We start from the raw sequence: 16,031 nt of genomic DNA, 5'->3' as shown, positions 1-16,031 counted from the left end.
TGCTCATGGTGAGACAGGGAGCTGCTCATGGTGAGACAGGGAGCTGCTCAAGGTGAGACAGGGAGCTGCTCATGGTGAGACAGGGAGCTGCTCATGGTGAGACAGGGAGCTGCTCATGAATTCAATGCTTGATGCTTTCGGACAACTGTCAGTGGATTAAAGTCAAATTTCCAAATGAGTCTTGAAATATTATCAAATACATTTCATGTGTCAGGTTATGTGTCGATAATTATTTGTATTTTCATTCCGTTAACCGAGTTGATGAATATCTTTCTTGATATCAGTCTATGTAGCTTTATCTTTTATTCACAACGTGAATAAAACAATATAATTGTTAATATAATATTCATAAACAATATATAAAATAATAAACAATATAAGATAAACAATGTAATAATATAATTTTTCTTTATGTCCTCAATAAAAAGCATTCGTAATCGCATATCCGTAATCCCCATCCAGGCAAACAAATTGAGGAATATGAAGATCAGGAACAAAATTACCTGAATACTGTATTCAAAAAGATTTTGATTTTAAAGCAATCTTGTCACTATATACCATCGAAGTTAGTCTGTAATTAATGTCAGAAACGACAGCAACACAATGCAATGCAATGGGCCAGCTGATATTCCCTTCATTGCTGGGGAAGTGACAAATGCACCCCATAGACATTGAAACCTCAAAATTTAATAAAAGTGAAATTTTAATTTTTGAAGTAATAATTTCATAATATTCTCATACGGAGCACTTGAATATTTCACTTTTACTGTAAGTATGAACAGGAGAATCATTCTTAGGGTCAAAACAAACGAGCAAAGATACAGACGTCAAATCTAGGGAAGACAAACGGTGCATAACAGAAGACAATTCCATGAGTGCGCGATCGAAAAAATCTGGTAAATATCTGAAATATTAGCTCGGCCTGGAATTTTAAGCTATTATCCTTATTATATGTTTTGGACGTAGCATTCGCAGTCCACGATGGATCGCCGCCTCTGACTATCGCGCATCCGCCCTCATTTGGACCAGCTGATGCATGATGCTGTTGCTTGCTTCACGCCGCTGGTAGTGGTGCAGGGGCGGACGATCAGGGATTTTGCTCAGTAATACCTCCAGTCGTCTCTTGAAAGTCTCCAGGGTGAACTAACCCTCTCTTAGATCCTTCGCTAGGATGTTAGCAGCTTCGGTCGCTAGGACAGCCTCGGCCCTAGCACGGTAAGAGATCCTTCCCGCAGGGAAGCAGACAGCAGATCTGCTTCGTTAGTGGTGGAATCCTGCACAGTCTCGCCCCCTTCTCTCGTTATGACATGTTTTAATCTTGAAGGTCTCATTTTCAAAGTTCAGTGCCATTCCAGTTATTATTTTCCATGTGTATAGGATGACATTCCTCTCCCGTCTCCTCCGCAGTGATTACAGACCCAGGCGCTTCAACCTCTCCCAGTAGTTCAACTCTATCCCTCTGATCCTGGAAGTGAAGGTTCACTGGACCTCTTCCAATTTCCGCACTGCCCCAAGTATTAACGGGATTCAGAGCTGGCAGCAGTGTTCCAGGAGAGGTATCACAAGTGCTCTGAAGAGTGTGATCATCGGTTCCGCTTTTCTCGTTCTGAACGTCCGCCAGATGTACCGCATCTGACGCCTGCCTCCTGCGCCTATTGCCGCGATGTGAGCACTAAACTTGACCTGATTGTTCATCAACACTCCTAGATCGCGAACGAGTCGCTTCTCCCCGATTTCCGAGCCATCAGGTGCTAGGTAGCGGGCTCAATACCAGCTCATCCGCTGCCACTGTATCTCAGAACCTCAAACTTGGTCTCGTTGAGTTGCATGTTGTTAACTTGAGCCCAGTCATATATTTTAGAGAAGTCTTCTTGCATCCTCTCTCAGTCTGTCCTGTCCGTAATAGGTATTAGAATCCTGGGGTCATCCGCGAATGACGATGCAGAGGCGTGGTTCACTGCCACATCTATGTCGGCGATGTGGATAAGGAAGAGGATATAGGGCCCAGCAGCGTTCTTTCTGGTACGTCACTCTTCACCCTAGCCTTGCTCGATCTCGAGCCTCCAACGACGACAGCTTGTAGTCTGTCAGATAAGAAGTTGTGTATCCATGCCAACGATTCACCTCCGACCTCCAGTAGTCTTAATTTTTTAAAGAGCACTGCATGGTCAACTTTGCCAAACGCTTTCGCGAAGTCTAAAAACACCACGTCCACCCCAGCCCCCTCCTCCAGCATGGTCAGGATTCAGTGGTGATGCTCTAGTAACTGAGACAAACAGGAAAGATTTCACTTAAAACCGTGTTGTCTTCTGTAGAAAAGGTTAGCTTCCTCCATGTACTGCATAAACCTTCTGGCCAGGCCCCTCTGAAATACCTTGATTACGTGTGATAGTAATGTAAGCGGCCTATAATTTTGGGGTTTGCCTCTAGCACCTCCTTGGAAGATTGGGGTTATTCGCCCTTAATTTTAGGTAACTAGGAACGTTTTCTTCTCTCCATGATGTTTTCCAGAGCAAGGTCAGAGTGAGCTCGGAACATTCGAGCAGTAATACCCTTGTCAGAAACACTATATGCTGCAAAGCGCTAATTACAGTAGATTGTTATATTGTTTTATGCACGGTTTTCTCGTTGATGCAGAGAACATAGCAGAGCCGGACATGACGACCCCCAGGAGTGAGGACGCATCGTGCAGCGAGGGTGGCCTCATGTGCCACTCCTCCGCGTCTTGCATGGACTACAACGAAGGCTTCTGCTGCAAGTGCCCGCCAGACACATTCGGCAACGGCATTAACTGCGTCAAGAGTGGTGAGCGAAGACACGGGGAGCAATCACTAAGTGCATAATCCGTTCAAGCATAACTTGAAAGGATTCACGTAGAACGGATGTTTACATATTATTGATCATTTACTCAGGCGTGATCAACATTCGTCCGCATATACGTTTAGTGAACATTTTAAAGATTACTAATTTTGGTATGTTCCTAACACCATCTTTACCCTCTGACCGGTAAATATAATGAGCGCCGTTTTGGCTGATTCACTACACCAGTACTACAGGAAAGCCTACAAAATTATGATCTCCAATATACTATACTTTTTCAAGCTGCAAATTCAGCTGTGTATTCAAAGCGAAAATTTTGTGTGTCCACCACACTGTAGGATTGTTCTTCAAAAATAAATTTCACCAACTAAAATAACTTTGTCAGCCACATATTAATTGCAAAACGTGTATTATTTCCTAACTCATGGCCTGCTTTGCTCCAAGTTGAGCCTCTGCGTGTGACTGGGCGCGTGACAGGCAGCCTGAATGGCGTGACACTCGACGAGGCCGACCTGCACTCGTACGTGTTGACTGCAGAGGGTAGGACTTACACCGCCGTGTCCAGGGTGCCTAAGGTGGGTAATGATGGCAGCAAGGGTATAATTCATTTGAATGTCGGTTGTGGTAGCTCATGGCATAAATGGAAGCAGGTAATGGTCGAGCCGCGGTTAATGCTAGTGTAAAAAATGTAAATATGATCAGAGAAAGTTTTAGTTAAAGATAGAACGAAGATATGTGATAGTTGAATATCGAAAGGATAACGTTGGATCATTGGTGGGGCGAAAGTGGTTAAGGGGTGAAATAGAGTGGCATGATAGGTGAAATTGAAGTCTTCAAGCTCGATTACGAGTGTTATAATAATATTACTTAGAAGGTATAAAATTTCATTTTTCTTGTACAATTGCTTATTTGAAGCACAAAATTGAAAAAAAAATTTGGAAAAATCCGAAAATGATTAGCCTACGGTTCGAACATTATTAAATGAAGCAAACTTTTTCGCTAATCTAATGCCATATTATTCCTGTTTTAACCTTCGGTCCTTAATTACTGATCGTGAAATGCAAAAATGAATAATATTGAAGTTTGGGCGCTAAAAATTCAGCATAAAAAATTTTCTTGGTGTCAGACGCAAGGGTTCGACATGCAGACGCTGACCCCCATAGGGACAGGTATCACTTGGCTCTTCGCTCGCCCCACGGAGGACGTACCTAATGGTTTTACACTCACTGGGGGGATATTGAATCGTACAGTCACCCTCGACTTCCCCCAGACTGGACACAGCGCCTCCGTCCAGCAAACGTTCTTGGTAAGTGACGCTGAATGTTTTAGTTCTTGTGAAATAATATAACTGGTTTCAACTTGCGCCTAAACAGATGCAGTGAGAAAGAAGTGGAGACACTTAAGTTCTGTGATTGCAATCATACTGCTTAATGGTAGAATAAATATTAATATATACGGCACGAATGTGCCAACGCAAGAAATTATACGACATTCATATTGCATTGAAAATAAGAGAAATCTAATATCTGCATTGAAAGTCAGAATGTATATAAAATTGTCCACACTTCTGGAACAAGCTATTGAAATAGATTTGAAATTGAGCAATGGAATCGGGAGGAGTCCCGAATGGAGGTTCAATTTCACATTCTAATATGATTTGAATTAAACTAATTACAACTTGTATTATAAGTATTCATTTTCGTTAAATGAAAAAACTGAATGAATTTTGAACAAGTCGTCGTGTAATGCTTCAGTTGTTTGTTGAAGTATTATTGTGATGGCCTGGGAGACGATTTTTATTCGCTATAGGAAAGATAGAATCATATCTTTTGTCTCTACGAAAAGAAAAAAAGGCTTAAAGGATTTTCTCTTTTGATTACTTAAACCTAAAAACAACCGTGAATATATAAGCATAAAGCAAATGGAAATGCTAAGAAATTTACCAAGTTTTACAAAAATTAAATGAAAATATTTCGAACAGGACTTTCCAAAAGCGAGTTTTAAAAGCCTCTTTTTTTAAGCTTTATTTGGCACACAGGGGCTCAGAATGCAACCTGAAATGTACTGTGCTCAGCTACGTATTCAATTACGATATTCATGAATACAGCGAGTGATATATGTAAATACATCAGTTTACAGTTCTGCAGTGATAAAAGCTAAATAAAACAAACTCATTATAATGCACTTCTACTTAATTTATCAAAACGAATAATTATTTCGCTAATTTTACAGCAAGCTACTCGTTACATGAATAATCGACTTTCTGTGCGTGTAATAAAACTATTCCTATATTAACATTTGAAATATATGCAAGTCAGTACTGAAATGTCCTAACGACTGAGAATTCCTTGACTGAATACAGGTACAAAATTGCTTCACCACCGAAGACGATAATCCTCTGCCTTTCATGTAAGATTGAGTTGTATTTACGATGGTACAGATATAGAGATGGTCCATTAGCGTAAAAGCTTCAGCCCTACAAATTATATTTTTTACAGGGCTTGGACGTATTTGAAAACGTAGAAGTGAACACTTTTCTGGCGGGAACACTGCCCAACATACCGGACGAGTCCAAAATAGAGGTGTTGCCATTCGTCGAAGAGTATACGCGAGTCCAGCCTGGTAAGTAGATGATTTTTTTCTGATACCATATAGAAAACATAACTTTTAAGAGAGACTGTTATTTTGAAAATAATAAATGCAACACCGCTGTCTCAACGTAATAATTGTGACTTTCTGTCACTCTTTTTCATCCGATTTAACGTAAAATTATTACGACGTTTTACATAAATAGTGTATCCAAGGCTAATGAACAGAAGCTCATTATCAATCTTTTACGCTTGAATTTGAAAAAAAGTAATGATTTTAAATTCTCATTAGAGTTGAATAGTTAACACGGTGCGCAATATACGTGACGGCCAAATTAGTTTTCATGGCTAATAAGTTAAAAAAATTCGTGAAGATTTTGATACTGTTTTCAATCAATATGGACTTAATTCTTCCATCTTGGGCTTGGCTCGTAAGTCGTTGGCCCGCAAAAAAGAATTTCACAAAGAAACATTTAAGTTTTAACACACTGTTGAACACACTTAAACTCTTGTGCCAATAATGCTACTGACAAAAATGAATGTCATCAATTACCTTAGAAGTTCCACTAATGAAATGCTGCTGCATTTAAATCGCATAACCTGAAGTGGCAGAGAAATGGAAGACTGAGAGCACAGCAGCTAATGTATGCAAATGAATGAGGACAACTGCAGTCAATCTTGCAGTGGTTGTCATAGGTGTCAATCCCGTCTATTATCCGAGGCTGTTTCATGTCAAGTTTCGTATTGCTACTCTTGGATGATTTATCATAATTTTAATGCTTTTAATTGCTGTATTTGGAAACCTCTGATGAGAAGGGTCCTTTTTTCTACAATTTCCAAACATATTAAATGTTCTTTTAACTGAAAACAATTGTGTGCTTTTTCAAAGTGGCCTGTCATCATTTAAGGGCTGTGATAATGAACTACATTAGTTTCTTCATATAATAAAGGAATTTTACAAAGTCAGGTCAAAAAGTAAAAAGTATTTGATATTGAAAAGTTTGGGGCGTTGTGGTGTTCAGGTCGCCTGCGCGCGAAGTCGAGCCGCGTGTTCAGGCTGCAGGGGCAGGAGCTGGAGACGCCCTACCAGGTCGAGACGACCATCGACTACGACGAGTGTCGCTACCTCGCGCCTCATGAAAGTCCTGCTACACTCAGGCTCAAGGTATCAACGCCATCGTCATCGAGCTTACCAGTAAAATTATTGGAAACGTTTGAAAGTTCATTGGCTAAAGTCTCTGTCCAAACATTGCATTGACTTTTATTGTTGCAAACTCTTTCAAACTGTGAATTAAGATAGTTTTAATTTATAGCCAAATTCAAGCATGAATATGTATGAGAATGGATTGTCAACGGAAATTACAAAACAAACGGATTTTTGTTGCAATAAATATAAGTAGATGCATTAATTTTATTTGGTTGAACCATGTTCGTTCCATTGAAATGTAGGAGTTTCTTATGTTCCCTAATAATAAATAATAGATAAATTAAATAAATAAATATCAAAATATCAAATATCCAACGCATCACTACACGAGGACTGGCTGGTCACGAATAATCGTGGCCTAATTGGAATTATTTATTCTGCATAAAAATCATTCATGCACGTAACATTTTGAGAGTTTATATTTTCGTGAAGACTACACGTAAGTGAAGTTTCGTAAAATCATCGAAACCTCTGTGTTAGAACTATGACAGCATTTCCCTTCGTAAAAGGTTGCTGAGAACATGTTCATCCAGTACGACGCTCCGGAGAAGATCGTGAGGTTCGCCTTGTCATCTACCGTCGGGCCTCTATCTCGTAAGTAAATTTAATGCGAATTCAAAGAAATTCTTTTTCGAGCCATTTATAGTTTATAAAAATATGTTATATCTGTTTTCCACTTTCGTCCAGGTTAGTTTATAGTTTACTTTGTATTTAAATTAACGATTTTCCCCTCATACCTCAGAGGAAGATCCGTGCATCAGAGGCCGCGAGCTGTGCGGACCCAACAGCGAGTGCGTCGTAGACGGCGACACATTCAGGCAAGAGCGCATTAGTTTCGTTCATATTTTACAATTTATTCGCTAGAAATGACTAAATCAGATTATTTGACTAGATTGTTTCCATTTTATTTTATCTCTATTAATTAATATACAATAATATTTTTAAAATGCAGATTACCTACACTAATTCCAAGAATACGCACGTGTACGTAAACGAGCCCTGATAGTACGGCCCTAGGTCACGACCAACATTGATGTGTATTAAACACATAAATAAGAACGTACTTTACCAATGTATTTATTATAAATGAATATGCAATGAAAATCCCCCACATATAAAATGCAGATTGTGACGAACTAATCTTGAATAATAGCTAATTGATCGCGTCACCTCAAAGTTCGGATGGTCTAATTGTCACGTCCACCAATGACCGGAAATTAAATTCAACTTCCCTATTGGTTTTATCAGCAAGAGCTTGGACTGAGCTGATAGTTACTCGAACAAACGTTTTAAGTTTATTAAATATAAGCGGCAAATAAATGTAAACAAATAACACTAATGATTTACAGAGGTGCGGCATGTGAACGAACTAACAAGTTACATGCGGAGGAAGTTAAAGTGCGAGGAGAGCAAAATGCGAGGAGAGAGCTAGAGCATTGAGATCCGAGAATAACGCACGATCTTACAACAGAAAACAGAAAGTAAATATTTACGCATGACAAGTCATATATACATAAAAATCACTATATTCCATCAAGTATTCCAAGCTAGATTTCACCACTATAGCACACAACTCACCCTGGCGTCCGAGTCAAAATCCTATAAGAGAGGAACCAGGACGCAAGTCGGGATCGGCATAGTATCTGACGGCTATACTGAACCCAACACCGACGTCAGAGTCGGTCCTACTTAAACTTCATAGTCTGACATACAGTAGTGGGAAATTTGCAGCAACACTTCATTACACAGATGTATGCGTGACCAGCTCCATTATCTGTCTTCAAATTTAGGAATATTTGTGTGCATGGTCAATTCGCACAACTGAACTTTACTGAGTAATTTTCAACCTAAAATATCATGAATAAAAGAAGTAGTAGTAGTATCAAAGAGAAGCGAACAAAACCATCTCCTTACAATTTCAATAGGATAAGAACTTTTTTGTTGGTAGAACTTGACTGCGAAATGGTAATACTTACAATAAGAATTTTCTTATTAATCTCATTTTCTTGGTCATTTGATTGTTAGATAATTTCAGATCAAAGCAAGCAAATATTAATGGTCTTCATAAAATCTTCTATGGATGGAAATTTGTGTAAAAAAAGAGCATAAATTATGATCGGTACTAAGAAAGAACTCTTACAAAAAGCTATTCGGTAACTGACAGTGACAAGTTATTTCCAGATTATTTTTCAACTGACAGCTCACTGATATCGCGCGTAGCTCGACTAAACAAGTAAATTTAGACACGCGCTGCAATTAGGCAGAAGGAAATTAAATTTTTCTGTGTCCGTGAACTCCAGACTGTGAGCTGAAAATTACTTGGTACTGGTAAAAGTAGATTTGGTGTTGATCCTTTCACGAGCAATGATATAAATATGAAGAAATTGATCTTTATGAAACAAGTACAAGAAAGTTTGAATTATTGTGAACTATGTACTTATAACTTTTTTCATTATTAGGGTGGATCGAACTTGAATAATTTATTGAATTAGGTCGCTAGAATACGTTTTCATATAATTCAAATTTAAGCATGCATACAAACGTAAAGGGTACCTGTCCAACTTCAATTTCATGAAATTTCGTCAAGTTACCTCAAATTATTGAAAAGATATAGATGTCTCAGTCCATTTAAAAAACTGATGAGCGCTTTAAATTTGCTATCCGAGTAAAAACTTTCATTTAAATTCTCATATTTTAATTCTTGGGCATGGTAGGGAGTACTGCTGTAAAGAGAACAATGATATGTTCCGGCATGATATGTTCCGTCAAACATAAACCGAAGTCTTTAGTGGGTCTTTTTGGGAGGAGGTTTGATGTGACCAAATATGGCAGCTTACATGCGGAAGGGCTAATATTGCCATTGATGTCGGACCTTTCGGCATTTCCCTTGTATAACTTGATAGTCCAAGTAACTATTTTGAATAATTTTCTATTCATATTAGTTATTTGAGACGACTAAATATCAACACCCGTACAACTAAAAACAAAACTACTAGTAATAAGAATAATACAAATGTTAAAATCAAGATCAGCTCAAGTACGATTATGAAAAGCATTATTGCTCCTCTATAAACATCGTACTGCAGTGAAACATTATTTCATAAATGCACGAAATTCAAATTTAAAAGGTATGAACAACGACATGTGACGCTCGGAGGACTTAGGAATTAAGAAATCAAAAACTTGTGAAGAATTGCGTAATTAATTAGAAACTTGGGAACGCAGAACCTTGGAAGTCTCGCGTTTACGAGCTTATTTACAAATTGCAGGCAAAACATAAATTTAAACTCGAAAACCGGGAGGGAATAATTATCATCAATTATCAATAATTATTATCAATTAATTAATCAGTTTTTCACTTGCAATACTAATTTAGTTTTGGAATTATGTAACCAAATACGACTATACTTGAAATCACATTAAACAAACAATTCAAACCTCTAACTAAATTCAAAGAACCGTACCTCGATAATTTATACTCCTTAGTCGTGATTTGGTTGTCAGTCCTGAAGCGTACTTTTTTGAGCCGCTGACACGTGTGCCACAGGTGCGCGTGTAACCGTGGCTACGAGCAAGTGTTCGACCCCGCCTTGAACGCTGCCACGTGTCTGGATAAGGACGAGTGTGGCACGGGCAGACACCAGTGTGACGTGAACGCAGAGTGCTACAACACACAAGGATCTTACGCCTGTACCTGCCATCATGGATACTCGGGAGATGGCTACAGGTGCCATTGTAAGTTTTAGAGCAATAATGTGATGCTTCATATATGCTATCTAGCGTCACTGATAATCTTTGAATTTGTAGAGTAATTCGCTGCAAATCATGGTAAAGAAATATTTATATCAACTTGTGCTTCTGAAATTTAGCAAAATTTCTAATCGATCTTCCTAAGTTGAAGGTGAAACTAAACAATTTTAGCTAAAGTACACTTCTCGCTCAGCGTCTCCAGGCAACTCTGGTTGCTTTGTTCGAAGACAATTATTCATCAGTGATTGAAATCATATCATAAATATCAACATGCATCTACAACATAAACAAGTTTCCGTGGAATTATTGAACGATTATTTTTTATTGACCATCGCACGGAATTACATTTTGCTTCTCTAGGGCGTCGAATTTCAGTTAATAATAACTCATTGATCAAATACTTTTTGATATAATATCGAGATGTTGACCATAATTTTCTTGTAACAACCGCATTCTACTATCATGATTTTGATTCGTGTTAATATTATTAATACTGAGATACAACACGGATTTCTAGAAGATTCACGTACGTCCAATGTTCGATTTGGCCCAACTAAACTCGATTTTTATTGCATAGTTGGAATAAGGAACTGAGAATGTATTATGCATTAAATTATCGTTCAGAAAATAATTATTAAACTGACGAATTGTTGTTAAAAAAGCAAAGGTTTGCTCCCAGTATTGTTTTCAGTGAACCTATCAGGGCTCACAGCTTCTATAAATTCGAATTTATTGTTATTTTTGTTCAGCCTAAATTTTAGTTCAAACTAAAGGTTGCTAAATCATTCTCGATATCCGATATTTAGGTTTTAAAATTGAATAATTAGGTTTCATGTACAACTGGTACTTCTACAAAACTGAACATTTCTACTTCAAAGCACTTTTTATTCACTTTTTATCGCTTGCTTATTTACTGGCATCGTGTTTCAAGCATGTATGAACCTTCCTTGTTCATCTCAACTCTCATCCTTTTTCCTATCTTTTCGTACTTTGGCTCCATGACATTCCAATAACACGAATAGTCATTCAATTTGAGGAGACATAATCTGTCCTCCAGCGGACGTGAGCTGCGAGACAGCTGGATGCGACCCTCGCGCTACCTGCTCCATCGAGAACGGCCAACCGCGGTGCGCGTGTCCGACTCCGCTCACGGGGGACGGGCGTCACTGCGAGCCCGCGCACGGTGAGCCATGGCGGGTAGGAGAGTGCTGGTATTATTGCCGATTTACCGGGAGCCTCGATGTGTCGGCGAGTGCTGGTATTATTGCCGATTTAACGGGAGCATCGATGGGTTATCGAGTGCTGGTATTATTGCCGATTTTCCGGGAGCATCGCTGGGATGGCGAGTGCTGGTATTATTGCCGATTTACCGGGAGCATCGATGGGTTATCGAGTGCTGGTATTATTGCAGATTTACCGGGAGCATTGATGTGTCGGCGAGTGCTGGTATTATTACGGTCTTTCAGTGAGCCTGGATGGGTTGGCGAGTAGTGATATTATTGCCGTTTTACGGTGAATCATGGCGGGTCGGCGAGTGCTGGTATATTGTTACCGTCTTGTTGGAATTGTTGCAAGGTTGTCGCGTATTGATGTAGCAGTGCCAAACTTGAAGAAATATAAAGTTCGACCAAAGCTTGATGCTGCTGTTTATGCGTATGCGTTATTGCGTTATAACGTTAATATGCGTATTTATAACGTTAGTCATCTATTTTAAATCGTCTGATTATTTTCTGTGGAAAAAATAGGTACGTTATAGAAAATCTCAAAATTAAAGATAACGTTCACTACATTGGTCTTAGTTTCCGCAAAAAATCTGATAATGACGTTTTTACGCAACAAGTACGAGTACGTTTGCTAAAATGTACGTGTGCGTAATCTTAATTTTTAGCAAACAATTACAAATGTCGTGGGAAGACACAATTATGTAGGCACAATTCTGAAATTCATTTAAATACGATTTTACAATACTTTTTATGGTATAAATTTGCTTATTTATCTCTTCTTAGAGTAAAATATCGGAAAATCTATTATATGTAAAATTTCAAACCGAGTGACTCCTCATTAACGCTTAACACTCTTTCTTATAAGGTTAATTAAGGTTGCATATATTATGTACAATGTTTCATTTCAGTAATTTAATTTACATTTTACACCAATAAAATTGATCGAAATAAATCGTGATGCGTATTACAATAACTAGAATGAGAAATTTTTACTTTACCACTTTAATGCGTTTATTTCAGTTCTACAAACTATCTTCAATATCTTAATAATCTGAAAAATTATTAATTTATATATTGCTACGTCAATTGAGTCATAGCAAATAAGGACTTGCTAAAATATTCTCACATCTGAACTACCAGGCTCATCTCATTCAGGGAGTCAAATCCTTGGCTCTGAAAAATGCGGATCCACCACATGTGGCGTGCACTCCGAGTGCAGGTTCGACGACACCGACAACTCCCTGAAGTGTTACTGCCGTCCTGGGTATGAGGGTGACGGAGTGACGTGTCAACTTACTGCTAACTCAGTGAGCTGTCATTACGCCGAGAACTGTTCACCTTACGGTTCGTGTCAAAGAAACCAAGAAGGAGATTACTTCTGCGAATGTCTGCCTGGCTTCACAGGCGATGGTTATACGTGCAATCTCGACGCACCGTTTAACCGAGTGGACAGCAACTTCCCTTCCGAGAACATAGTTCCTGTTCCCATAGACAAAATTCCTGATTACGTTCTTGGAGCTGACTACAGTAACCTTCCTGTCGTATTTGAGAATAACCCCTACGACGGATTTGGTCCTTTCCCGATTCCGACAGACGATGAGCACCCACAAGCAAGACCTGAGGTTGTCTATGATCCATACTACGGCACACCAGATGCGCATGGCAACATTTACCCGCTCGCTCCTCAGGTCAGCAATGCGTCGGCTCAGGGAGTCAGAGGTAATCACGCACCCGTGGGTGTTGACTTTGATGATGAATCATTGCGACCCGCTATTTCCATTGCTGTACCTGATGTTCCAGCTCCGTATCTACCTCCCCAGCCGCCTCAAGACTCTCTTCCTCGATACGATCCTCGATTTGGAGGAGTCCCTCCATATGACACGGCTGAGGTACACAACAATATTCCTTGTGTTGCATAGTTATATATTTGTTGTACTGGCGTTCCGTCACCCATTCTGTACTGCGAAATCTTTTAGATGGGGAAAAAGTCATCAGAGAAATTTGATATTAATAATATAATTACTTATTTGATAAAGGATATTTATAGACAGTACTTGAAAAAAATAGCCTTGCAAAGAACTGCTCACTGCATTTTTCAGCGAGTTTAATTGGTAAAATCTTGAAGTTACGCCAATAGCAATATCCATGAATTCACAATTAGCTCATCTGTGATACACCGGTTCCTGTTCACCAGTGTAATAATTTGTTCTCTTTGGGCACTGTTGTTCACTTTTAATTTCGCAGATGAAAATTAATGTTTTTTGATCATGCAATTCCATCTGCAATTTAAATGGTGACGAGTCGTGTTACAGTGCAGTCCACTTATACAGACCATGAAGAAAGAAGCATTTTAAAAAGACGTATCTGAGTTTTAGATAGTTCTTACTCAGTTTATATTCATAGAAATATATGGTATATGTATACGCTTTCATGTACGTGCAGGCTGGGGAGCCGATATGCACTTTAGGCACGTGCTTCTGTCCACCGGGACACAAGTTCAACAAATTCACTGGGAAATGCCACCCGCACTCATATGACGGCAGCTCTCACTCCGCTGGCGATCAGTTAGGTAAGAAGAGTTGGAAACGATTGTCTGAATGTGATGTTTGTAACGGGGATGGTAATACAATTTGGTTTTCCAGAATATCACCATGTCACCATTCAAGATCACCATGAGCACAATATCTATGGGAGCAAACTCATTGTTAATGAAGTATTAATCTCGACCGTCGCTGGACCTTAAATAAAGTTGAACCTTTTCATGTATATGCTTTTAATTCGTAATTTGAATGCTATATTTGCTAGTAAGATATGCATTTGTTGTAAGAAAAACGTGTTCGGTCTTCATCAACAACATTCACTATTTTTCAAGTCGTTGTATTAAAGTTTCGGTATAGTTACGTTCACTATAATGATTCAAAGTTCCTCCCACAATTATTAATGAATGAATGATGCAAAATTCAATAACTTTGCTGAATTTGAAAGTTTTTCAACATATCACTATGCATATGCATTTATTTGTGCTATTATTCTTGTCGAAAAAAGTTTTAATTTTGACGGATTGAAATAACTTATTGGGCTGATTTCCTCTGAAGTCAGACAAGATAAACAAATATTAGGATGGCCCGATATATTCGAGACAATCACACAGTGAATCAGTAAGTGCATATCGAATATATATGTAAATAAATCTCCCTCTACGACTAATTTCCGTTAACACCTTTTCATCATTACTGAGAGAGTGTAATTATGGCACAAAATAAATTTGTGAAGGCAGCGTAACGCTGCTCCGCGAAGATACAAATAATCGAAGTGTTGAACATAAGTCTCGCATGCTTCCTTTCTAACCGTACTACGCCGACGTCCTACTTAATATTACACACTACGCCGACGTCCTACTTAATATTACACACTACGCCGACGTCCTACTTAATATGACGCACTACGCCGACGTCCTACTTAATATGACGCACTACGCCGACGTCCTACTTAATATGACGCATTATGCCCCTACTCAATAAGATAAAAGTTTTCTACAGTTTCCTCATTTGCTCCCCCAGATCAGCGGCCGCAACCGTACTGCGGGCACGCGAAGTGCCTGTGTCCTGCAGGCTGGGCGTACGACCCTCGCTTCAACGTCTGCGAACGAGCAACTTCTGGTGAGTGTTAAGAATGGCTAACTGGGCCTATACTTTCAAAAAAAAGTTACGAGACCGCAAGTTCATTAGCCAATCATTGACGGCCTTTCAAGCAAAATCCACCAATCATGAACAAGAAAATAGAGCGTAAGTACTTACGTTCACTTAACGATTTTTGCAAGTATGGCCCCTGATCAAATCAGCATTGAAATTATTAATGCAATAATCCCTTTAGATTTTCTTCTGGAGTCTCTACTTTAATATGAAAATTTTAAATACCATACTTCAGATACTATAGTTTGAAAAATTCTGAAAAGACTATTAGTTTAATGTTACTGAGTTATTCACTCGTTGATTAGTGAAGTCAACTCAATTTCCATGTCCAAATGATTCATGAATACCCAAATATCAACTAAATGTGTCTAAACTTCAATTAAAAAAAGTTCAAGTATCTGGAAATTAAAGTGTCTGAAATTAGTGCATAAAATAAATTTCATATGATAAGAGTCGAGGTGTGGAATTCTTCGTTTTATTGATTGAATTAGATTAAATCGCATATTTCATAGACATTTTCGACAGATTTTCCGAGGAATAGAAATCTTTAGAGGCCAAACGTGTCATCTAACAGTTCGTAAGCAGCAGATGAAATACTTTCAATATCATATTCTAGGTCGAGGTCCATCTCAATAACTTTTTTTAACAATTGAATATGTTGAAGCTACTAGTGCTCAATACTTTTTTTAGTCTTCGTTAAGTAAGAAATATATAATAATTAATTTCCGGATATGGATTTTAAACAAACAAT

General features: G+C 38.6%; 1 protein-coding gene across 1 annotated transcript in view; it reads left to right on the top strand.

Moving 5' to 3' along the window:
- LOC108672425 (nidogen) overlaps positions 1-16,031 on the top strand; it is a 37,944-nt gene that overhangs the window by 3,088 nt on the left and 18,825 nt on the right. Inside the window, exons 6-17 of the mRNA XM_018160074.2 lie at positions 2,638-2,805; positions 3,265-3,395; positions 3,947-4,126; positions 5,319-5,442; positions 6,431-6,573; positions 7,125-7,209; positions 7,358-7,433; positions 10,163-10,350; positions 11,423-11,548; positions 12,729-13,477; positions 14,031-14,157; positions 15,149-15,247. Coding sequence (XP_018015563.2) covers positions 2,638-2,805; positions 3,265-3,395; positions 3,947-4,126; positions 5,319-5,442; positions 6,431-6,573; positions 7,125-7,209; positions 7,358-7,433; positions 10,163-10,350; positions 11,423-11,548; positions 12,729-13,477; positions 14,031-14,157; positions 15,149-15,247 — 2,196 coding nt within the window. The remainder of the gene's footprint in view (positions 1-2,637; positions 2,806-3,264; positions 3,396-3,946; positions 4,127-5,318; positions 5,443-6,430; positions 6,574-7,124; positions 7,210-7,357; positions 7,434-10,162; positions 10,351-11,422; positions 11,549-12,728; positions 13,478-14,030; positions 14,158-15,148; positions 15,248-16,031) is intronic.

This window comes from Hyalella azteca, unplaced genomic scaffold, assembly GCF_000764305.2.
Source record: "Hyalella azteca isolate HAZT.00-mixed unplaced genomic scaffold, Hazt_2.0.2 contig8433, whole genome shotgun sequence".
NCBI lineage: Eukaryota > Metazoa > Arthropoda > Malacostraca > Amphipoda > Hyalellidae > Hyalella > Hyalella azteca.
Note: the sequence above shows the minus strand (reverse complement) of the source record. Positions and strands in the feature narration are given on the sequence as shown.